Source organism: Tachypleus tridentatus, chromosome 2 (assembly GCF_004210375.1).
Source record: "Tachypleus tridentatus isolate NWPU-2018 chromosome 2, ASM421037v1, whole genome shotgun sequence".
NCBI classification, from domain to species: Eukaryota; Metazoa; Arthropoda; class Merostomata; order Xiphosura; family Limulidae; genus Tachypleus; species Tachypleus tridentatus.
Window position 1 is genome coordinate 49112442 of NC_134826.1, and position 21355 is coordinate 49133796.

Here is a 21355-nt window from a genome sequence, read left to right on the forward strand (position 1 = left end):
TAATGAAAGCTCTTGCTTAAATGTATGACACTGGAAAAAAATACTTTTTTTTTTATTGCGCAATGTACAACCTCCAACTTCGCGAAATTTTTATCCTGTGCGCATATAGATTTGCAACAGGAGTCACGGAAAACTTTATTTTTCTCCATTCTCAAGATCCAGATATTACGTCATGAATACGTCACACGTAGATCTAATGTACTTACTAATATACATAACAAGTATTAAAAATATTTTAATAAAGAATTCATAGTCAATCCTGGATGTCACCTTAAATTCACAGCAGATAATGCCTGTGGTAACAGCTTCCATATATCATACAAAATCCAAACGTAGGTGTTAAGCTAGCCAGTAGACGTGGAAAATCAGTTAAAGATAAATGTGACTGCATTTCACTGTATGCGGCCAGTTGTGAAAAGGCAGTTACCCTTAAAAGTTCTTATAATTACTAAAGTAGAAATTAAACCAACCTAACATTTCTACTACATATAAATCCTAACTTTCACCCTTATAAAAATAATAAAATATCTTAAACAAAATGATATTAAGTGAAATTGCCAGCCCTACCTTAATATTTCTTACAGTATTCACATGCATAATCTCCCCTGTCTTGAAAATGTATTCTAGTATAACGCAGGAGAGACGAGACAAGCCTTACTTGTTGAAGTTAGTGTTTCTGTCCGTTATATCGAATAAAATAATAATTTTAAACTTCATCCTCTAGCGACGTAAAAAGGTATTGTATGGAAAGTATATTTTTCAAATACTTTAATATTTGTTATAAAACAGTGTAAAACATTTTCTTAACTGTCAGTGTTATTGTGTCTTCTAAAATAAAATTGAGAATGACCTGATCTTTAAAGTAAGGACACTTAGTAATCATGTAGCTTGATGATTAACATAGAATGTTTCATGAACATTCTAAGAATTTCATGTTTTTATTATACCTGATAAATACGTTGCTATCTGTCAGCTCAAACATTGATGTTCAAGTACATGCATTTAACTCTTCAAATGTATTATTCGTACTCTAATAGCCAGGTTGTGTATGTATATATATGTAATAAAAAAGCTTCAATGTTACAGATTACGTTAACTATTACCAGGCGGTTAAAATCGTATTCGTTCATTGTGGGTGAAACGCACAACTATATTCATGCTACTATTCGTTGGTAAGAGAGTAGCCCAAGAGTTAGTGGTGGGTGGTGATGACTAGCTACATTCCATTTAGACTTACACTGTTAAATTATGAATAGCTAGCACAGATAATCCTCGTGTAACTTTGCGCGAAATTCAAAATCAAAGTAAACGAACAAAACAAAAAATACAAATAGTTTAATATATTGAAAGTGTAGCGTTTTCAGGTAATTTCTGTGCATGTATTAGATAGATCCGTTTAATAACAGTAGGATTGAACAGGAAATTTTAGGGTATTCTGAACATTGAAATTTGATTGCTTGAGTTTCATGTAGCGAGAAATAAATAGATGACTCCAGTGGCAGAGCGATATGTCTGCGACTCACACCGCTAGAAACTGAGTTTCACTACCAGTAGTGGGCCTAGTACAGATAGCCCATTGTATAGCTTTGTGCACAATTCCCAACAAACAAATAAAATAGATTGGGCAAATGTTAAGTAAAACAATCTTTATTATAACAGAAAGCAAAAAAAAGTGTGTGCATAATTAAATAAATGAATAAACAACTATCTCTACTTAATAAGTAAATCAGTCTATAGTTTTCATTCTCAATCTACTTAATAAGTAAATCAGTCTATAGTTTTCATTCTCAAACTACTTAATAAGTAAATCAGTTTATAGTTTTCATTCTAAATCTACTTAATAAGTAAATCAGTTTATAGTTTTCATTCTCAAACTACTTAATAAGTAAATCAGTTTATAGTTTTCATTCTCAATCTACTTAATAAGTAAATCAGTCTATAGTTTTCATTCTCAAACTACTTAATAAGTAAATCAGCCTATAGTTTTCATTCTCAAACTACTTAATAAGTAAATCAGTCTATAGTTTTCATTCTCAATCTACTTAATAAGTAAATCAGTCTATAGTTTTCATTCTCAATCTACTTAATAAGTAAATCAGCCTATAGTTTTCATTCTCAAAAGTCAAGCATCTGTGGAATTGAAGACTTTGATAACCAGGTAAAACTGAGAAAAAAAAAGCCCTTATCGTTTCTCTCGGGACTGGCATGACTGGTGATTATGGATGGGATGAAACTTGTGAGTCGTGGAGTCGAATCCCATCCCTAAACATGCTCTTCCTTTCAGTCGCGCGTGTGTGTGTGGTACAATGTGACAGTCAGTTTGGTAGATACACTCAATATTTTATTTCATTTTCCAATACAGAAAATCAACTTTTGTGAGTTTGCCTTTTTATTGAAAAAAGAGAGGGAACTCGAAATTTGGTTTGGGGTGGACAAGCCCTAATGGTTAACCTACCAGGCTGTTTATCAGGAAGCCTTAAGTTCGAATCGTGAAGTACTGCTGACTGGGTTCGAGGGTGAGATGATTCTCATGCTGATAGTCATTCATTCATTTCATTTGATTACGATAGGCATGGCCAGGTGGGTTAAGGTGTTCGACTAGTAATCTGAGGGTCGCGGGTTCGAAACCTCGTTGTATCAAACGCTCTTTCAACCGTGGAGGCATTATAATGTGACGGTCAATCACATTATTTATTGGTAAAAGAACGACTCAAGAGTTGGCGGTGGGTGGTGATGACTAGCTTCCTTCCCTATAGTTTTACACTCCTAAATGAGGGACGGTTATCGCAGGTAGTCCTCGAGTAGTTAAAAAATGCAATGAACCTTGAATATTGAATATATATATATGCAGCGGTGTGTATCTAATATTTCTTCAACAAAGTGCAAATCAGCAAATTATGGAACTTAAGAGAATTCCACCTGGAAGATTCCATAAACTTCTCAAAACAAAGGTAAAACACCACCCATATAAGTAATTAACAAATTAATAAAAAGTAGATTATACATGCCCACTTTATAAACATATTTGGTGTCACAACCATAATCTTATTGTATACGTTCAAATAAGAACATTAAATATTTTCTTTGCTAGTTAGCTAAAGAAAGCATTTTGAAATAAAACCAATTTCATAATTTCCTCAATCTCATTATAAGTGTTTTTCCATGGAATGTCTGAATGTTTTATAAGCATACACTTAAAGTTGATTCATTATTATGTCATTCAATACTTTTGAGGCTTGCCATTGCAAATCATGTTATTTCGTTCTTTTCAGGTATTCCAATATAAATTATGCCAGTTGGTGCTATTGAGGCATGCCAATGTAATTTCATAACATAAAGATTGCTCAAATTCACTTTTGGGAAAATGTTCAAATATTTTATCTCATTTCAAAAATTTCCCAATTTTAATATCATCACAGATGGATAGACGTCCTCAAAGATATTGCGATGCTGGTTCTTTTCTCTTCTGGTAATACGAGATGGAGCTAGAGACTTTCCTTCAGTTAACCTTGTTTTTAAAGCGAAAATAAAATAGTCAAAGCTAACAGGCAATGTTTAATTTAGAAAAGTTACTTTAACTACATCTTTATATTACTATTATTATATTATATTATATCATTATTATTATATTATATTATATTATATCATTATTATATTATATTATATTATATTATATTATATTATATTATATTATATTATATTATATTATATTTATATTATATTATTATTATATTATATTATATTATATTATATTATATTATATTATATTATATTATATTATATTATATTATATTATATTATATTATTATTATTAAAATTCTTACTTTGTCACTTTCCAACATTTTACCTTGTGAGAACTTTATTTTGTTTACCGTTTGACCTGAATACGGATGAATATTTAATTTTTGTATTCTTTTTAAAAATGTATAATCGATTACGTTTTACTTTATAAAATAAACTGTTTCATATGATTTATTTCAAGAATATTATAACGGTGTAACGCAGGCCAAGTTTGAAATGAGACCAACGCAACCAGAAATAAATATAAACTTTTCATCATAATTTCCGAATATTCTGTTTATATTGGTATGTGCAACGCAATCAATTATACACGTTAATAAGTTGTTAGCACACTTTCCAAAATCCATATATATATATCGACATGAATTGATAGCTTGTGGATCGTATCTACCTTTATTTCCTTTTTACTGTATATATAGAACAAATAAATCTTTTTTTATATACTATTCTGTGCTTAGCTCTTCAGTTACCCGTGTATTTGAAATGTACGTAACAAATGTATTGTTCCGCAACAATATCTCCTTTTGTTACACCTTTCATTGTTTGTTATAAAGTACAAAGCTACACAAAGAGTTATCTATGCTTTGCCCAGCACAAGTATCGAAACCCGATTTCTAGCAGTATTAATTCGCTGTGCCACTCAGAGAATGCTATAGCTGAGGGGTAAAAATCTGACAGGTTCTTAAAGCCTTTGAAGTTAATATTCGGGACTAAATATGATCTCTCAGAAATAGATATTTGCTGGACATGTTTTTAAAAATCATTTCAGTATGAAAGAAATAAAAGTAAAATTACAAAACTGAGTTAAGATTAAAATTTCTCAACCTCTCTCAATCTTGCACAGAGTGACTTTTTATCTTGGGTACGACCAAACTGTAAAAGTCAATTAAATTAAAAAAAAAATCAAAAAACAAAATAATGATTTCAAATATAACGACTACACAGAAATATTTATACCATAAATATAAATTCAAAATATTTTAGTAAATTTTCTATAAAAATCTTTAACAAGACTTCTACCTTAGAAGGATGACAGCAATACAATTCTTATTTACCCCCATTCTTTTAAATACCTAAGAACTTTTACACCATATGCTTTTGGCAAGAATGGATCACGAACATATTGTTTACTTTTCGAATCACGTAATTTACTTCGATAATGATGTATAAGAGCGATTTCAGGACCAACATCCAACAACTTTAAACCAGGAAGTCGTCTTGCAGCAAAGTGAACCCCAAAATATTCCACCATTTCCGGTTTAACAATGTACTTCCGCCACCACCAAGCTTTACTATAAGGGTTCCTCATGACTTTTGTCAACGAGACCAGTTTTGATACAATTTTTTGATCACTTCCAGTTAAATTTGGTATAACGTTAGAATAAGATGGAAGTTGAAGACAAAATCTTACTTCACTAAATGTGAAATACTCAAAACGGCCAGATGACGACAACGTCTCTAACATCGATTGAATGCTGGAATGTTGCTTCAGCGCAATAAATTCATCAACGTCCATGTTTAGAATATACTCGTAATGAAACATGCTACGGTAGTTACAATCTTGTAACATTGTTCGTTCAAGGTATCTTGTGGTTGGTGTAGTTGCTTGAGGCTGGTAAGGGATGATCCAAGGTATTATTATTATTGATACGCCTTTATCTTTCACCTTTCTGATGAAATTCAAAACTTCAGGAGAAGATAAACTGTTGTAGATATAAAAATGGTTGACGCCTATTATCGTATAATAAGCCAGGAACTGAGCAAGAAGGTCCTTGTTTGTAAAAGGACCATACAGTGGTTTTATACAAGCTGCAATTCGTCCTTTACTCATTAAGGATTTCCCTGGAAAAGACGTTACTGGCATCCAATTAAGAACATCTGAAGAATTATGATAGAGAATCGCCACCTTTTTTGGAACAATACTTGTTTCATTATAAGGGGAACATGTTATAACAACATACAGATTCTTATCATATGGATCGTCCATGTCGTACATAGTGGCTACACCTGGAAACACCGATCCATCGGAACGTAACAAACAGGTTAGTCCAAAAAAATATTCTTCTTTTTCGATTTTAGTAAGAGATTGTGAAAATACACCAAAAATACGGATAAATGGACCGTTTTTTACGTTTTTTCTATCATCCCAAAATGCAGAATAAACAAAAAGACCTCTTCTAACTTGGATCCAGTCTGTTGATGAGAGGCTGTTTACGTATTTGTGGTTAAACTGTGATTTGACAGAACTGATTTGAGAGCTGTTCTGAGAGTTAAATCCAAACAAACGTGAATAATCTGTTGGTTCAATCCGGTGCTGTAAAAAGAGAAAGTTGTGAATTAACACATTTCATGTAGTTGTGTTTACAACATTATCTTTGATAAATATTTCAACAAAAGATTACTGACATCAAAAGTGACAACATAACGTCAAATAATTATCAATAGGGAGGAATATAATGTCGTCAATAGGCAGAGATATAATGTTGTCAATAATTTTTACATGCAATCATAAAATTTTTTGTTTTGTTTGAATTTCGAGCAAAGCTACTCAAGGGCTATCTGCGCTTGCCGTCCATAATTTAGCAGTGTAAAACTGGAGGGAAGGCAGCTAGTTATCACCACCCACCGACAACTCTTGGGCTACTCTTTTAACAACAAATAGTAGGATTAACCGTCACATTATAACGCCCCCACGGCTGAAAAGGCAAGCATATTTAGTGCGACAGGGATTCGAACCCGAGATCCTCAGAGTAAGAGTCGAACGCCATAACTTACCTGGTCATACGGACCTACCATAAAATTAATTTTGCAACAACGAAAACTACTTCTAAACAAAACTGTTATCATTAACGTAATATTAGAGTTTCTTTAGAAATCCATAAAATTAGGCTTATATTTAATGAATTGTGGGCAGAGCTTACAACCTTATAAAAATAATTCATTTGCTTCGTTTTTTTATTTCTTTGTATGATTTTGCCAAAAAATCGTACATGCAGAGTTCTCATGAAACAGATGGTGGAAGATACTAAAATTAATATTATATTTAATAGTGGTTGTTAGTCATAAATAAACTCAAGAACATTATTGGCAGTCGATTTTATGATACTCCCACAAACGAAATTGGGTTAAGGCACTCAAAGTTTCGAACCAGATACACTAATGATTGGGAGAAACCAGAACCAACTTTTCCAAAAAGTGGGTTCATCGTAATCTTGCTGCTAGTGATCTACGATTCCTTCCTTTAATTTTGTTTTAACATATGAAACCTTAGAATCGAAACGTTTTACACGTTTAATGTTTTTAATGAGTCGATTTTTGTCGTATCCCATCTTGAACATGATTGTTTCATGAAACATATCAGTTACTTACGTTTGTGACATTAAGCACGGTTAGTAATATACCTGTGGGAATCAACAGTAGCAAGCAGAACCTAAACTTTGTATACAGTCGAGGCTGTGGACACCTGAGTACCATGGTGGACGATTCTGTTCTTCCTTTAGTAGTTTTGTGCATTTTCAATATATACTTACAGATATAAAAAACCATCAGTTTGCACTTACAGCTGTAAAGAAAATGTTTATATAAATAGAAATGAAATGAAATAAACAGTACAGATGGCGTATTAAACAATAAACAGAGTTCAGGTAGTAGTCTTCAAACTTCGTCGCCGCCCGTTCGTAAACTTATAAACGTTGAATAAAAATGGATACATTTCAGTACTTTATAAAAACAAAAAACAGGTAGATATGAGGAACAAAACTGATTTTTTTGGATAGACAACTAAATGTTAGAAGAATGCAGAGGGCTCTTGTAAAGGTTTAATTTGTAACACAAGAATAACATATGACCTACGAAATTATTTTCTCTTGAGAAAAAGGAAGAGTTAGGGGTGGTCTGATTAGGCTGTTTAAAATTATAAAAATTATTGATTGTTTTTGTTTATCGTTTCTTTAGTATTTAACGGGACACAAATAAAATTTTAGCAGTGTAGAATTCAGTTTCATTTGAGACAGTTTTATTTTTGTAACATGGTTCTTGATCTATGAAGATGTATAATATTCAGTAATTATAAATTGTTGTTTATTTATTTGCCATAACATTCAATAGAAATCACTGATCGATGAAATCATTCATTTTCCGTGTAAAATACTTAAGAATCTCCTAGCAGTAATTTATAAAACTAATTAAGAATTAATATTTTTGTTGGTAGTTGTGATATGTTTCATATTTTACACATAAAAGTACCTGTCACTAGTGACGTCCTCAATTTACGTTATTCTTTGGACTTCATAAAGTTTGATCATATGGTATTCTTGGTTTCGCTAAATGTCAATTTTTTAGCTCCTTGGGCCACACACCGCGGAAAGTGATTATGGATTAATTCAGTCATGCTAAGAGCCACTCAATAATAACATGTGGTAGATTTACATTTTTATTCTTTAAATTGCGTATGTACATATGTTTCATTCTATAAATATATTATCGTGACTCCCATAACCAGGTGGTTTGTTTGTTTGTTTGTTTGTTTTGAAATTTCGCACAAAGCTACTCGAGGGCTACCTGTGCTAGCCGTCCCTAATTTAGTAGTGTAAGACTAGAGGGAAGGCAGCTAGTCATCACCACCCACCGCCAACTCTTGGGCTACTCTTTTACCAACAAATAGTGGGATTGACCGTAACATTATAACGCCCCCACGGCTGAGAGGGCGAGCATGTTTGGCGCGACTCGGGCGCGAACTCGCTAACCAGGTGGTGTATAAATATATACTGAAATAATGAATGTTCTCCACTCTAGGTTTAGATAAATAATATTTGTCTTGTTAATAAGCCACTGTTATATCAATTTTTTTTAAGTTTTAGTGGGTGTGTCTGTGTGTTTTTCTTACACAAAACCCACATTATGCTGTTTCCTGTGTTCATCGAGAGGATTTGAATCCTTGATTTTAGCGCTATAAATCCATAGACATACCGTTGTCCCAGCGGAGTACAATTTTAGTAGGAAATATTCTTAGTAACATGACTCACAAAACTAAAACTAGTTAAAAACTCTGTAATTTTTATCTATTTCGTCGATTGGGTTCAGAGCAGCTGTGTGTTTGTTTATATAGTAAACTGATTACTATAGGAATTATTATGTGTGAATTTCACATCGTGAAAATAAATGCTACTGGCCAAAATCAGGTTAAGTAAAAGATGCAACAAACTGTATTTAAATATGAAACTTTTCTTAATAATTAGGTAGAAAAAGTGTAGTAAATACACTTACTCTTAGAGATATGAAGAGATTTCGAGAATGTTCTGGCTAAGCGAAATTTGGAGACCCTTTGTGAATTATCGTTTCAGTACTTTTCAAGCTTTCTCTTAAATTATCTTAACTTAGCTGTATCTACTACATCTAAAGGAAATCCTGTTCATAGGTCAAGAACCATGTTACAAAAAGAAAGCTGTCTTAAACGAAATTGAATCCCTACACTGCTAAAATTTATGTATCTCGTTAAATACTAAGCAGATGATAAATAAAAACTATCAATTATATTTACATTTTTAAACAGCCCCATCAGACTACCCCTAACTCTTTTTTTTTCGAGAGAAACAATTTCATAATTTTACTTTATCTTTATGTTAAGACTATCCTATTTCATTTGTCATCCTAGAGTAACCTTCTTTTGAGCCATTTCCAATAATTCTGTATCTTTCTAAGGTATGAAAACTAAAACTAAAAACGGTACACCAAATGCGGTTTAACAAGCGACCTGTAATAATGTAATAATAACCTCTTTAGATTCGAATTTATCATTTCTGTGGATACAATCTAAAATCGTATATGCCTTACCACTAGCAACAGTACATAGCTTGGACGGCTTAAGAGACAGATCAACCAGTACACCAAGATTCTTTCCTTTCATGACACTGTTAAAGCTACTGTCGTTAAAACTAAACTCATAAAATAAATCGTGTGTCCCTTGTGTGTTATCTTACTTCTATTACACTTAGAATCATGCACCGTTTATTCACTTAATTCAACAGATAATCCAAATAATGTTTAAACAGCAGTGCCATTTGATACTTTAATATCATCAACAAACACACACACACACACACATATAACTATGTATATTATTTCACCTATATAATACAACGTTAAAATCAGGGATTCGATTCCCCTTGGTGGACTCAGCAGATAGCGCGATGTGGCTTTGATACAGGAAAACACAAATAAACAATCATCTGTATTATTGTTGTAAATTTAAAAAAGGAAAAGTGCTAACACAAAGACCTGAAGTGTTCCACGTGTGTCATGAACACAACTTTAAAACAACCACCCAGTTTTCTATCCAGTAAACCAGTTTTGTTCCTCATATGTACAACATAGCGGCCGAAATCTTTTACATGCTGAAACCTATTCATTAAAATTGAATCCACTATTTTTAGTTCTGCTTGTAACTTCCAGATGTCACCATCAGACATCGTATCCAACACGTGCAAAAGTTGTGGTCCTTTTTAAAACCATGCTGATATTCCAAACAGTTTATATTTCTCTTTATTCATTGCTATATTTGAAATAATAAAACAGAGGGAAAACAGTTGGTCAACAGCATCTATTATTGAATTACTTTTATTTGAAGTTATAGTGGGAATTGACTGTCGTTCTTAAACAATACGGGACATGAACCATTATTGTTAGCAATGTGATAAGTGTAAAAGTGGCTTTATTGAAAAGCTGAAACTCAATTTTTGCTTTACTAACACCATTAGTCTGTCTATTTTTAAACTTTTTCTGGTTTGTTTTGTTTTGAATTCCCCGCAAAGCAATCCTAAGGCTATCTGTGCCACATTTTACTGTGTATTTTTTCTTATATCAAAGCCATGCTAATTTCACTAACATCGTTGAAAGGAACAATTTACCTTATCTACCTGTTTTTCTAAAATGTATTTATTTTTATTCAACGTTTATAAGTTTACGGAGGGGTGTCGACTTAGTTTGAAGACCCCTAAACTTGGGCTTGTTTACTCTTTGATATGCTATCTGTACCTTTTATTTTATTTCGTTCAATTATATATTACGGTATTCTGTTACTACATACAGTTTCAAGAGGAATTTTAAGGTTTTTATTCCTGTATGTATATATTAAAAATGAATAAAATTAATAAAGGAAGAACAGAATCGTTCACCATGGTCCTCAGGTGTCCACAGCCTCGACTGTATACAAAGTTTAGGTTCTGCTTGCTACTGTTGATTCCCACAGGTATATTACTAACCGTGCTTAATGTTACAAACGTAAGTAACTGATATGTTTCATGAAACAATCATGTTCAAGATGAGATATGAGAAAAATCGACTTATTGAAAACATTAAACATGTAAAACGTTTCGATTCTAAGGTTTCGTATGTTAAAACAAAATTAAAGGAAGGAATCGTAGATCACTAGAAGCAAGATTACGATGAACCCACTTTTTGAAAAAGTTGGTTCTGGTTTCTCCCAATCATTAGTGTATCTGGTTCGAAACTTTGGGTGCCTTAATCCAATTTCGTTTATGGGCGTATCATAAAATCGACTGCCAATATTTTTTTTAAATTTCTTTATGTCTAACATCCACTATTAAACATAATTTTCAATTTTAGTATATTCTACCATCTGTTTCATGAAAATTCTACATTTGCTCAGTATTACCATTAAAGATAACAAAAGTGAGATATAAATCTGAAAAACAACAACAAGAAACCAAAGGAATCGTACGTTGTGACTTGTACTTATATATTAATGTTATATTCGAAACGGGTTATACAGGGTGCCCCAAAATGAATATATGAAAAAAAGTTAAATAACTTGTTATTATTTGAGTTATCTTCAAAATTCAAAACCAAATTGTTTGTTTGTTTGTTTTGAAATTCGCGCAAAGCTACTTGAGGGCTATTTGCGATAGCCGTCCCTCTTAGGGAAGGCAGCTAGTCATCACCACCCACCGCCAACTCTTGAGCTACTCTTTTACCAACGAATAGTGGAATTGACCGTAACATTATAACGCCCCCACGGCTGATAAAGCGAGAGTGTCTGGTGCGACGGGGATTCGAACCCGCGACTCTCGGATTACGAGTCGAACGCCTTAACACGTTTGGCTCTGCCGGGCTCCTCAAACTCAACTATCTTCTGAACATTTGTAAGTGTTAATAAAGTTAATTATTATTGTTATTGTTTATCATTACTATTTATGAACATGTTTAATTTCATATTTCAGAACTGATCCTGTTTTTGAATAAAAGTACAACTCCTAAACGGTTCAACCTTAGAACTTTTATCTTTGAGGCTGTTTAAAAACAAAGGTTTATCATAACAAACAAAGGAATCTTAAGGAACTGAAACTTCGCATCCGTGTTGCCTTGATGCTGTCTTTTATTCTGTCACTTCTAACTTCAGAAAATTTTGAGAAAATTCACAAAGAAACAAAAACATAGGAAAAAATTACCTCCACATGGTAAGTTCTTCCCACATTTCATTAATTATATATAAGCGTTATATTATATATTTCTAGTGAAACTTTAATAACAAGTACAAAGGTTGAACTTTTGTAGCTAATAGTTAGGGATATTGGCAGTTGTTGTTCATATTTGTTTTACAATTAACCATAAAATTAACTTTGGACAAACAAAAACTACTTATATCCCTACCTACTGGCTACAAAAGTGCAACCTTGGTACTTGTTAATATTACTAAAAGGAACAAAAGTGCAACCTTGGTACTTGTTAATATTACTAAAAGGAGCCGTTTGAGTTTTGCAGTATAGATTATTTTACACACACAAAAAACGTACAACGCTACAATTCGGGGCTAGATTCTCCGCGGTGGGTACAGCAGATAGTCCAACATGGTTTTTCTCTGAAACAAACAGTTTATAACCATTGTGTCGTTCTCGTTTCAACAGTCTTGGTAACTGGTACCTTTGCAACGTGGCATAATGATCTAATAGGATTGATGGTCTAGAGATACCTCCCTCCAAAAATATTTTAATCCATACACTGCCTTGATACTCGTATACATGAAAAAAAAATTACATATGGATTGAAAACAATTAAAGAGAACATTCCTCGCAATTTTTAATTTCTCTCTACCAGTCTATGGGATAACTAATGCAGTCATCAGAGACAGAACTTTGGAATTTGGCATAATTATAGTTTTCAGTAAGCAGTTGTAGGATTATTTGAATTTAGTTCCATGTGTTAAAAATTCAGTGTTGCCTCCTAGTAGCACAACGGTATATTTGAGTTGATCAAATTTATGAACATAAAACAATCTGTTGACAGAGATTTACGTCCCAATACGTACAGATAAACAACTTTTGTCGTAAAAACAACAGACCTTTCTTCTTAGCTGTTTCCATAACTACTAAATTCCAGTACCTACAATAATTTATTTATTAGCTCACCATATAGTACTACATTAATTTATTTATTAACTCACTACATAGTGCCTACATTAATTAATTAATTAACCCACCATACTGTATCTACATTAATATATTTATTAACTCACCATATTGCATCTACACTAATTTATTTATTAACTCACCATATAGTGCCAACATTAACTTATTTATTACCTCACTATATAGTATCTACATTAATTTATTCATTAACTCGTTACATAATACCTACATTAATTTATTTATTAACTCACTATATTGTATCTACATTAATATATTTATTAACTCACCATATAGTACCTACATTAATTTATTCATTAACTCATTACACAATACTTGCATTAATTTATTTATTAACTTATCATATAATATTCACATTAATATATTTATTAACTCACTATATTGTGTCTACATTAATTTATATGTTAACTAACTCTACTGTATCTACATTAATTTATTTATTAACTCATTACTTAATACCTAGATTAATTAATTTATTAACTCACTATATAGTACCCACATTAACTAATTTATTTACTTATCATATAGTATCTGCATTAATATATTTATTAACACTCCATATTGTAAAACATTAATTTATTAATTAACTCACAAAACAGTATCTACATTAATTTATATGTTAACTCACTATATAGTACCTACATTAATTTATTTATAGGACTACTGTTATGACATTGCGCCTAATTTATTATTCAGTATTGTACAGCGTACCGACAGTTTCAAAGATATTATTACTTATTAGCACAGATTTTGTCAGCAAATGAAAGAAGTACAGTTAAACCTGTTATAAAAGTGGTTCGTATTAGCCTTAAAGAGGTGAAACTACGGTACACAGCAGAGAGTGTGGCCAGTTAAGGCATACATTGGGCCTTTCACAGAATATGCAAGAGCATTATAGTATTTACCCTTACACGAGCGATTTTAGTCCTAAATGGCTAATCACCTAAATATTATACATCAAGCGAAAGCAAATAGAGACCGACCTAAAGAGAGGCTCGATAAACTTTAGGTGCCTGTTAAATCCGCGCTTCTGCATGTATATGCCCTTTGTTTATTTTATGTAGCTTTACATCTGTTTTCTGTCAAATCTACTGCTGAGGTTACGCGTGAGTGGTTAGTCTCATTGATACAGGATTTTCTGTTTTGTCGTCGTCCATCAGCACTAAAAGTCAGTAAATGGAAATTTCAAATACAATGACAGAAATAGCTAGACACTAAGTTAAAAATAGAAAAATGATAGTTAATTCAGTAGAAACAATACAAGTGATTCGTCGTATCGTCATAATGATCCACTTGTTTTTCTTACGTTTGGAGTTCAGGATAAAACAACATAAAGGGCCATCTGTGCTCTGCTCATCAGGGGTGCAGAAATCCGCTGTACTACTGAAGGGGTCGAACCTCTTTTGAAAGCGCTACTATTTCACTTTGAAAATAAAAGGTTATCTAACATAAATTAAACAGACAGATTCATACATTATTATCAAAGTTATTCTAACTCATTATATTTAAGGATTTCTAGATAACTGTTGTGAACACAGATACGTTAATATTAAGGAAGAAATAACTTATTAAACGTCATTTTTATACATTTTTTAACACTATTTACAGATTATTTTTCAGTCGTGAGGTTGTTAAATTGTGTCGGTATTCCAAAATTTGTTGGTAAAAGAGTAGCCCAAGAGTTGGCGATGGGTGGTGATGACTAGGTGCCTTCCCTCTACTCTTACACTGCTAAATTAGGCGGCTAGCGCAGATAGTCCTCGTGTAGCTTTGTGCGAAATTCAAAACAAACAAACAAACAAGTATTTATGTTCAACTGAAATGTCGGACTTCATCAGCGAAGTGAAAGATAAAGGCGTATCAATAACAATAATACCTTGGATCATCCCTTACCAGCCTCAAGCAATTACAACAACCACAAGATACCTTCGACGAACAATGTTACAAGATTGTAACTACCGTAGCATGTTTCATTACGAGTATATTCTGAACATGGACGTTGACGAATTTATTGCGCCGAAGCAACATTCCAGCATTCAGTCGATGTTAGAGACGTTGTCATCATCTGGTCGTTTTGAATATTTCACATTTACTGAAGTAAGATTTTGTCTTCAACTTCCATTTTATTCTAACGTTATACCAAATTTAACTGGAAGTGATCAAAAAATTGTATCAAAACTGGTCTCGTTGACAAAAGTCATGAGGAACCCTTATAGTAAAGCTTGGTGGTGGCGGAAGTACATTGTTAAACCGGAAACAGGGAAAAAGTGTCTCAGAAGGGCTGGTACGGGTATTACAGTTTTACTAATAAAGCAAAGAACAAAGGTTCGACCTTCCTAGGTCATCTTCAACCTTTTCTCTGCTTCATTAGTAAAAGTGTTAATACCCTAACCAAAGGTTCTGAGACACATTTTTACTTCAAGTGGGTTTCTCGTTGTCAAGAATCACTTCACCACGGAAATGGTGGAATGTTCCGACTTAACTTTGTTACAAAACAACTTCCTGGTTTAAAGCTGTTGGATGTTGGCCCTGAAATCGCTCTGATACATCATTATCGAAGTAAATTATGTGATCCGAAAAGTGAACAAAATGTTCATGATCCATTTTTACCCAAAACCATTGGGAGGAAAATGTTGAACTATTTAAGTTTGTTTGTTTGTTTGTTTGGGAATTTCGCACAAAGCTACTCGAGGGCTATCTGTGCTAGCCGTCCCTAATTTAGCAGTGTAAGACTAGAGGGAAGGCAGCTAGTCATCACCACCCACCGCCAACTCTTGGACTACTCTTTTACCAACGAATAGTGGGATTGACCGTCACATTATACACCCCCACGGCTGGGAGGGCGAGCATGTTTAGCGCGACGCGGGCGCGAAAACTACAATAAAGTTGAGGAAAATGTTGAACTATTTAAGAGATTGGGGTGCACTACAATAAAGTTGTCAAATGTTTCCATGACAATCTTTCAAGGGTAATACTGTAAGCAATCCGCAGATTTACATAAGTAAAATGTAAACATATTTTTTTCAAGATATATCATACAGATCTTTAAATGATTGTATCGCACGTTGAGGATTGAATTATGTCATCATAACTATTTTTTGGTTTGACTGGATTTAATAAAAAAGTTTATTTGTTCTACAATGACCCGTTCATTGGTTTCTTTAGGTGTGTGAAAAAGTATATACGTACATATATCACCGATAAGTAAGCATTATTAACATTCAGTGGATATTTAACAACAATTAAACCTCTTTTAAATAAGACTGAATTGACAAACAATTTTTAAACGCAACTCACAAGAAATATTTCTAATTGATATTCATTTAAATAATTAGCAAATATTAAATAGATGTCTTGGTAAAGATACCCAGCTGTTATATTTCTATTTGGATAATTCAATAAATAACAAGGGGTAATTTGAGCTCTAAATGATGAATATAGAGCAGTGCACATTCAACCGCTAATAATGCTACGCCCCTTTTTCTTATTCAGTTGAAATTAACCGTAGTATGTTCTGTTGTTTTTATGGCATCTTGCATTTAAAATAATTCATGTCTATTATTTTAGTAACTTTGTGTCTTCTTTATAAATATCTAGTAAAAATGTTTTTCTTGAGTTTGTTCTCTTAATGTCGCGCAAAGTTACAGGAGGACTATCTACGCTAGTCGTCCCTAATTTTGCGGTGTAAGACTAGAGGAAAGGCAGCTAGTCGTCACCACCCACCGCCAACTCTTGGGCTACGCCTTTGCCAACGAATAGTAGGACTGACTGACTCCCTCACGACTGAAAGGGCAAACATGTTTGGCATGACAGGGATTCAAACCCGCGACCCTCGGATTACGATTCGAGTGCCTTAACCACCTGGCTGTGCTGGGCTTTTTCAAGATTAGCCACATTGTGTCCATAAAAACAAGCATATAATTGTTAGCTAAATGTTTGCAGTGATGTTGAAGTTAGCATATGTAACTGAAATTAACAGTTAACAAGAAATTATATTTTTAATTGGCATTCAATTAATACTAAGAAATGATAAAATTTATTTATTGTGAAGAATATAAATTTACTAATGCCAGGATTAAATGGACTTCTTCATGATAATATCCACTTACTATTATTCTTATTCAAATGGACTTAATTGTTGTTAATGTTAATTATCAATAATGATTAATTAATTATAATAATTATAATTATAATCTATAACTTCCTGGTCAATATATCTGAAGTTGTCGATTAATAAGCGTTAATCACAGTTATAGCTTCCGAAGTTTGTAGTGTACGAACTATAACAAATCAATAACACATACTGTTTCTCGATGCGTCGCATTAGGTACTTTAGTAAAAAGACGGGGAATTCGCAATACAGATTTAACAGTGTAAGTTTTGTATATTTCTTAATATAAATTTAATTTAAATAAACATGGATATTAAAGAGATATATAATAGTAAATCCATCACAAATATGATGATACAAATATCAAACAGCGTGTCAATGAAATATCTATTTACATCATACAATTTAAAAACATTACATTTATTTTTATTAGTCTGACATTTATTTACATGTTATGAAGTATGAAAGTTTCTATCCAAACGGTTGTTGCATCTTAAAAACACTAAAATGTGTGACATGTCAAACTTAGTCTCACTACTCGCCCTATCTCTGATTGAGGTCTCTAGGGAAGCAAGATATTTTATTAATGTTGCCTTATAACAGTCCATCTCAAAGTGACCTCAGGAACAGTCCAACTCAACGTAGCCTAACGAACAATTCATTTCAATGTGGCCTTACGAATAGTCCATTTCAATGCAGTCTTATGAACAATCCATCTCAATGTTGCCTTATGAGCGATTCCTGGATGAGACAGCGGTAAGTCTTCGGATTTATAACGCTAAAATAAGGGGCTCTCTTTTAATTGGTGGACACAGCTGGTAACTCAGTGGTGTTTTTGTATACGACACAAAACGAACTGAATTAACGCTTATCTGTAGAGCTACATATCTCCACTTTGGTCAGTCTGTGGCATAACAGCGTTTCTGGCTATCCTCTAAACTGGTTCTGAGTCAGGAAGGTTATCTGATTCTTACAAAACAGCATTACTGATGCTATTCCTTAAGGCGAATTTCACTTCTTCTGATCATGAATGATCGTCTTTCTATCAAACAAAACCATAGTTGCAATTCAACTCTGATATAAAGTATTCTGTAACACTGTCTGTTTTGACAAACAAAGTCAATGTGGACAGTAACTTGCAACTTTCCACAAACATTGTGGAGATCTAATTACTTGATATTTTGATGGCCAATCTTAAGATCCCACCTCTGTACGTAACTTTCTATCATGTATACCAGAGAACACTTTACAGTCGTATTTGTAAGTTTAGGCAATATGTTGTTTTTGTAATTAAGCACAAATCCATACTCTCTCCGCCACGGGTATCGAAACTTAGTTTCTATTGTTGTAAGTCCACAGACATACTTCTGTGCCACCTTTGAAATGGAGTCAGTTAAGTTTAGAAAAATTTAATTATAAGATGTGATAATTAGGGAATACTTTCAGAATTTTACTTTTTAAATATTGTAAAAGAATAACATTTATTAAAGTTATGTTTAATATATACCTAACATTCAAACATTTACAGAATTCAATTAAAATTAATCGTCCTCCACTTAAAATAATTAATTATAATAATCAAATTAATTCTGCAAATTTTTTATAATTGGAAAAAAATGAAAAAACCTAACATTCACGAGCGAATACAACGTATCTCCGCCGTGATAACATGGCCAGTCGTGACACCAAAAGAATAGAAAACTGTTTATATCACTGTTTGGGTGATAAAACAAACATATCTTTATACGAAATCTGATGCAAGTTTGTTGATATGCACATGGATATTTCACGAAAACCCCAAACTGTGGTTTCTTCGCTTACAAAGTGAGCAGAAGAGAAAAATCCCAAACTTGTCCATATCTCTGTTTAGAACATGTAAAAAAATTATTTGTTCCAAATCCCATGTAAATCGGCAAGTCCAACATTTTTGTTGGTTAATTTGTGGTGTCTGTAGAAAAGTACTTTTGTAGTAACTTACATGAAAATTGGTAGAAGCAAGGCTAAGTAATTCCCAAACCTCAAAACATTATGGCTATATTTAACCTTTTGACCCCCAGAAATGACCAGAATTGGGATATCCAACATTTTTCTATGTTTCTACTCGGGATCTGTACCACATCTCATGTAAATTGACTGGTAGAGTAATTGTGCAAACAAACAACTAACATTATGTTTTTGTGACACCTTGATCCTCTTTAATGAATCAAAACAGAAAAGTTTATCACTTCTGTATTAATTACCATGTAAACTGGATACAATATGACTGAGTAATTGACGAAATCCTTCAAAATTAAGATTTTGTTTTATGAACACTGGCTCCCTTGAAAGACGCAAAATGAGCAAATTCAATTTTTATTTATGTCAAAATGTTGGAACAGGAAACTTTATACTGGTGCCAACTTTCATCTTGATTGTTGCAAATATAACTCCATGGTGAACCCAAAATATACTTTTGGTTGTTTTACCTTTGTCTCTATAAAAGTCTTAAAACGATCTGAATAAAAATTGGATCAACGTATAATTTTACCAAGTCTCATGTTAATCCACTGAGAAATGAAGTAATGATGACTGATTGAAAGAAGAAATAAAAAAGAAACAATAGAAAAACGTTGCGTCTTTCTGCAGATGCATAAAACTATTGTTGTTAAGCAAGCTGAATATCAATCACTCTTTTTTACTTAAAGCCACCAAGGGTCTTGATAACAGTTGAGAATGAAACCAAAGTACTTCTATTTTCATATTTACGTATCGAATTATGGCACCTTAATCTTCTGAAAATAGGAAAAAGCCTCTTATTTCAGCTGTCCACCACTTACCAGATGTGAAATATGTTTAAAGATAAATTGTAAAATACTATTTTTTAGTTAAAATCAGCAGAGGTCGTGATAAGAGTTAGGAATGAAAAATAGTATTTTATATCGTTCATCTTGAGCTTTCTTGATAAGTTGTAGAAGCAGTAAATTTCTGAGTTTAAAAAAGCTTGATAAATATATGAATGATAAGTAATTTTTCTTCAGAGTTAAATTAGTCTAAAGGATGGAACATCTCTTTTTCAAAAGAAAATATTATTTAGATAACAAATATAAGTTTACTTGTACGGGCTTACTGAGCAATAACATTTTCATGTGCATTTATAAAGAAGACATTATATCAATAAAATAATAGATATGAATTATTTTAAATGTAAGATGGCCTAAAGATTAATAGGTCACCTTGACAACAGTCTCTATTACAATTAACTTTAACTGAACTCCAATTCAATAAGAATAAGTGGCCTACCATTAGCAACAGTTTAATGTGTACTGATCTATAGTCATCTTTTAGTGTTCAAATTACACTTTGTTATTTATTAAATTATTCAAATAGATATTCAACAGCTGATTATCTTTACCAAGACATCTATTTTTATTTATTATGCCTCTCGATTCCATGAAGGAAAATAGGGCCGCAATCGCTTGCGAATTCATGAACAGGCTGGTTTTTTAAATGAGTAAATTGTTAGCCTACTGCACAACCCCCAACCAGGGTTGGAGGAGAAACCTGAGCCGTCCCTAATTTAGCACTGTAAGACCAGAAGGAAAGCAGATAGTCATCACCACCCACTGCCAACTCTTGGGATACTCTTTTACCAACAAATAGTGGGATTGACCGTCAGATTATAAAGCCCTCACGGCTAAAAGGGCGAGCATGTGTAGCGCGAGTCGGATGCGAACCCGCGACCCTCGGATTACGAGTCGCACGCCTAACGCGCTCGGCGATGCCGGGCCGAGACATCTATTTAATATTTGCTAATTATTAAATGAACATCAATTAGAAATATAATTCCTCGTGAGTTGCGTTTAAAAATTGTTTGTCAATTCAATCTTATTTAAAATAGGTTTAACTGTTGTTAAATATCCACTGAATGTTAATAATGCTTACTTAAAGGTAACATACACATGTATATACTTTTCAATAACCTAAAAAAATCAATGAACAGGTCATTCTAGCACAAAAAACTTTT

At 32.7% G+C, this 21355-nt stretch overlaps 1 protein-coding gene across 1 annotated transcript; it reads right to left on the reverse strand.

Moving 5' to 3' along the window:
* Positions 1–3833: 3833 nt before the first annotated feature.
* LOC143243203 (uncharacterized) lies at positions 3834–7339 on the reverse strand. Its single transcript, XM_076487010.1, has 2 exons — positions 7171–7339; positions 3834–6115 (listed from the first exon to the last, which is right to left on the reverse strand). The coding sequence occupies exons 1-2, from the start codon at positions 7312–7314 to the stop codon at positions 4853–4855; spliced, it is 1407 nt and encodes a 468-aa protein (XP_076343125.1). The 5' UTR covers positions 7315–7339; the 3' UTR covers positions 3834–4852.
* Between the last annotated feature and the right edge of the window lie 14016 nt (positions 7340–21355).